Source organism: Enhydra lutris, unplaced genomic scaffold (assembly GCF_002288905.1).
Source record: "Enhydra lutris kenyoni isolate GAN:26980312 unplaced genomic scaffold, ASM228890v2 scaffoldscaffold22, whole genome shotgun sequence".
Classification (NCBI taxonomy): domain Eukaryota; kingdom Metazoa; phylum Chordata; class Mammalia; order Carnivora; family Mustelidae; genus Enhydra; species Enhydra lutris.
The window spans coordinates 2,402,532-2,406,532 of NW_019154106.1; the positions used below are offsets into that span (position 1 = coordinate 2,402,532).

Here is a 4,001-nt window from a genome sequence, read left to right on the forward strand (position 1 = left end):
GGCCTTCCAAGAAGGAGGCCACACCCCTCTTTGCAGTCTGGCAAGAAACGTCACAAGAATGGGCAGCCCCTCGCACCCCACAGCATCCCACCCCCAAAGCAGCCTCCCTGACCTCTCGGGGTTCAGGGCCCTTCCCCTACACTCCCAGAGCCTCACGACGGCCTTTAGACTGGACGAGAACAACGGCGAAGAAGTGTAGGTAAAATCAAACGTCCTTACATCCTGCAGCCCACTGACAAGTACGGGAGACAGACAGAGCCACCTTCCTCGGAACCCCAGCTTCAGCCGCTAACGATACTGGCAAAAGTCATCCGAGCCTGACAATAGCCCTCCGGGATCTGGGGGTCTTCTTTAACATATGAAGATGCTTTGGGAATCATCCTTTATTCTGCCCCTCCCAACCTGAAAGTACAAGATCACCAGCCCTCCCAGCCCCAGGGCCCCTCCTCCTGCCCACGGGTCAAGTTCCTGTGCTTTAAATAAAACCTTTTTGCACCGAAATAGTCTCAAGAATTCGTTCTTGGCGTTTGCTCCTGGCCGCACATCCACCAGACTGAGTTCTCCCCGCCATCTCCTGGCGTGCGAGGCCTGGGGAAACCCGGCGGGCCGGGGGTGAGAGGCTTGGTGTGGCCGGAGCGGGTCCTGTGCAGCACCCCGCACCCCGGGCATGGAAAACGTGCAGAAGCAGGTGACTCCGGGTTGTGGGTGGTGACACCTCCTTCTCTCCGCTTCTTAACGTGGCCTGACCTTCCCGCAGGGAGCCGCGGGGCGCTTCCGGGGAGACGCACAGACCACTTTCTCGAACAAACCTCCTGGGCTTGGAAAAGGCTTCGTTGTGACAGGTACAGAGTTGGGGTGGGGGCAGTGTCCTCCTTTTGGTTACAGCCCACGTTTCTGCGGGTCCCTCCTGGGGACATAGAGCCGAAGGGCTGGCACCCAGAGCGCCTCCCTCTGGCTCCGGAGTTTCAGTATCTCCCGCGGGGCTTGAATGCTGGACCGTGGCCGTGAGCTACCTTTTTTCAATCGTCCGAAAATCCACAAAATGATTTGCACTTTGAAAGCTAGAAAGCTTGGCTGCTTGCCCACCCCCCCACTCCGTCCGCCCTTGTCCCTGTCCCTCCCTCCCCCTTCCTGTCCCTCCCAGTCCCTCCCTGTCTCTCTCTCTCTCGCTCACTTCCTTCACGAGGAAAGCCCCAGGGCAAGCCGCGCAGGGGAGGGTCTGCAAGGAGCGGGCAGGGATGGGGCGATGAGAGGAAGAGCGCAGGACTCGGGGGAGGTGCGGAGGATGAGGGTGGGGGTCGCGGGCCACAGCAGCCTGCGCGCTGCAGGGTGCCCGGGACGCTCGGCCGGGGGCGGGGCCGGGAGGGTAGCCCCGCCCCTCCCGCGGCTGTGCCCGCCCCCTGCAGCGAGCCCCCGCCCCCCGCGGCTGTGCCCGCCCCCTGCGGCGAGCCCCGCTCCCATCCCCGCGGCTCTGCCCCCCCCCTGCGGCGAGCCCCCCCCCCCCCCGCGGCTGTGCCCGCCCCCTGCGGCGAGCCCCGCCCCCCCCGCGGCTCTGCCCGCCCCCTGCGGCGAGCCCCAGCCACCGCCCCGCGCGCCGCACTTGGTGAGGATGCAGCGCTGTCTGGCGGCCGGCGAGGAACTGCTGGGGTGCCGGGGCGCGGCCGCCGGGGTTGGGGGGGCGGGGGCGCGGCCGGGTTCCACGCCCCTCTCGCGGAGGAAGAGTCAAGCGCGTGGGCACCGCCATCCGCTGCGCTCCCGTCCGTCCAGCCCCCCTCTGGGCCCTGGGGCTACCTGTCAGCCCTGCTTTTCCAGGTGCGCCTCGGCGCCTGCGGCCTGAGCTGGGGCAGGGTGGGGAGGAGGCCAGAGCCGGGGGGGGGGGGGGGCTCTGCCTGGGGATGCGCTGCTCCGCGCCCCTGGGTCCTTCCCCACCCCCGGGCTCCTGGACCTCCTCAGGCTCCGGGGGCTGCAGGGGTCAGGACCACCGCCCTGGCCCTGTCCTCAGTCTGGGGTCCCCTGGGCCGGTGAGCCGGGGTGTCGTGGGGTCCCCGGGGAAGGGTCCGCCCTGGCTGGCAGCCAGCTACAGGAGGCCCATGGGCAGGGACAGCCCCCCGGCCTCCAGGGGGGCCTGCTCCCCCAGGGCCCGCCGGAGCACGGCCCGCAGCGGCTGCGGGGGGCCCGGCTGGCGGCCGGCCATGAAGTGGAAGAGCGGCTTGGCGCTGCCGTGGACACAGGCCAGCAGCGTGGCCAGCGGGAGGAAGAGTGGCAGCAGGAAGCTGAGCAGCGGCCGCAGGCTCCAGCAGAAGACCAGGGGCAGGCCGCAGAGCAGGAGCAGGAGCGCGGAGCCCACCGTGACCCCGAAGAACTGGGGCCGCGGGCGCTGGGAGCAGCAGCCCCCCCAGACGAAGAGCACCAGGCCGGCCCCGCAGGCCCCGCACACCAGGGACAGCAGCCACGTGACGCTGGCTGCGTGGTACTGCAGGCAGGTCCCCAGGCGCGCGCGGCCCCCCAGCAGGCCGCAGGCGTGGGCCGGCAGCAGCACGGCGGGCGGCGTCAGGGCCCAGATGAGGCCGCAGACCACGGCGGAGGTGTGCCTGGGACGGCGGCCCCAGTAGCAGGCCGGGAAGAGGTGGGAGAGGCAGCGCTCGGCGCTGAAGGCCGCCAGCAGCCAGAGGCCCGCGGAGAAGCCCAGGAAGGGGACCACGAAGTAGAGGCTGTCCTGGGCGCCCAGGGCGGCCTGCGCAGCGGAGAGGCCCACCTGGCAGCCAAGGAACAGGAAGTCGGCGGCCGCCAGGTGGAGCAGGTACAGGGACAAGGGGCCCTTCTTGATGTGCAGGCCCAGGTGCCAGAGGACCAGCCCGTTGCCCAGCAGGCCTGCGAGGCCCACGGCCAGGGTGAGGTAGAAGAGCACATTGTTGACGGTTCTCCAGAGCCCGAACATCCCGAACATCCCGGCTGGCTCCACTGCGGGCGGCCCTGGGGGGAGGCGGCAGACAGCGCTTCTGGCAGTGGGCCCCGCTTAGGGGGCGGAGCATGGCCCCAGGTCGTGGTGTTCCGGCCCCAGGGGGCCACCCTCCCTGGCCAGGCCTGACACTTCGGGCCTCAGACTGGGTGGCAAGCTGTGCCTAGTGTGGGGTACGGGCGGGGCGCTGACTAGTGGGTGCGGGCCCTGCCCTCCTCCTGGCGAGGGGGGGCTCCACGGAAGGCACCTAAGATTTCCAGGGCCCTGCGCGGTGGCAGAGGTCCGCAGGCACAGAGGTCCCGCAGGCACAGGGACCCCCGTGAGGCTCTGCCATGCAGGGGCTTCCTGCCTCCTCTATCGGGACCTGGCTTCCCACCAGGAGGGCCTGGACTCCACTCCTGCTAAGTCCCCCACCCCAGAGGCTCTGAGGCCCAAGGACACTGTCCTGTGCTGGCAAGAGGGGAAGGAAGATGCTGTGGTGGGAGCAGCAGGTGGCTGGGAGGGTGTGAGAGGGCTGCGGAGACCCCAGCCTCACCCGGGCAGAGGTTAAACCCCCCAGCACTCCTGCTGTAGGGACGTTGGGGACGGGCTGCTCTGACTGCAGCGATGGGTTCCAGAGCCCTGGGTCCTCTGGGGAGAAGCTAATGGGAGTGCTTGCCACCAGCAGCCGACAGTTCTGTCCCTGTCCAGGCTGTGCCCTGCTTAGGACAGTCTCCAGGGGAGGGAGACTGGGTCCCAGGGACGTCTACTGGGGCAGCTGAGGGTCTCTCGAAAGCTGTCCCTTTCCTATACCCCTCCTCCCAGACCCACAGTGGGCCTTGTTCTCAGCCCAGAGATGCCAACTCAGAGGCTGGCAAGACCCTGGCTCCAGGTTAGGGGGTGTGGGGTGCAGAGAGCAATGGGGGGAGGACAGAGACAGCGGTGGGGGACAGAGACCAGGTAAAACTGAAAGAGTCAGAGATGAAGAGGGAAACAGATGGTGGACAGAGAGAGACAGGGCTCACCTGACACCCTTTGGCTTCCCCTCACACACCTTTGCTGG

General features: G+C 68.2%; 1 protein-coding gene across 1 annotated transcript; it reads right to left on the reverse strand.

Moving 5' to 3' along the window:
• Nucleotides 1–2,077: 2,077 nt before the first annotated feature.
• On the reverse strand, nt 2,078–2,947 carry LOC111149417 (MAS related GPR family member G). The gene has a single exon (XM_022506458.1). The coding sequence runs from the start codon at nt 2,945–2,947 to the stop codon at nt 2,078–2,080; it is 870 nt and encodes a 289-aa protein (XP_022362166.1).
• Between the last annotated feature and the right edge of the window lie 1,054 nt (nt 2,948–4,001).

Excerpts from the sequence above, each read along its gene's own strand:
- LOC111149417 (XM_022506458.1), bottom strand. The coding sequence starts at position 2,947 with ATGTTCGGGATGTTCGGGCTCTGGAGAACCGTCAACAATGTGCTCTTC.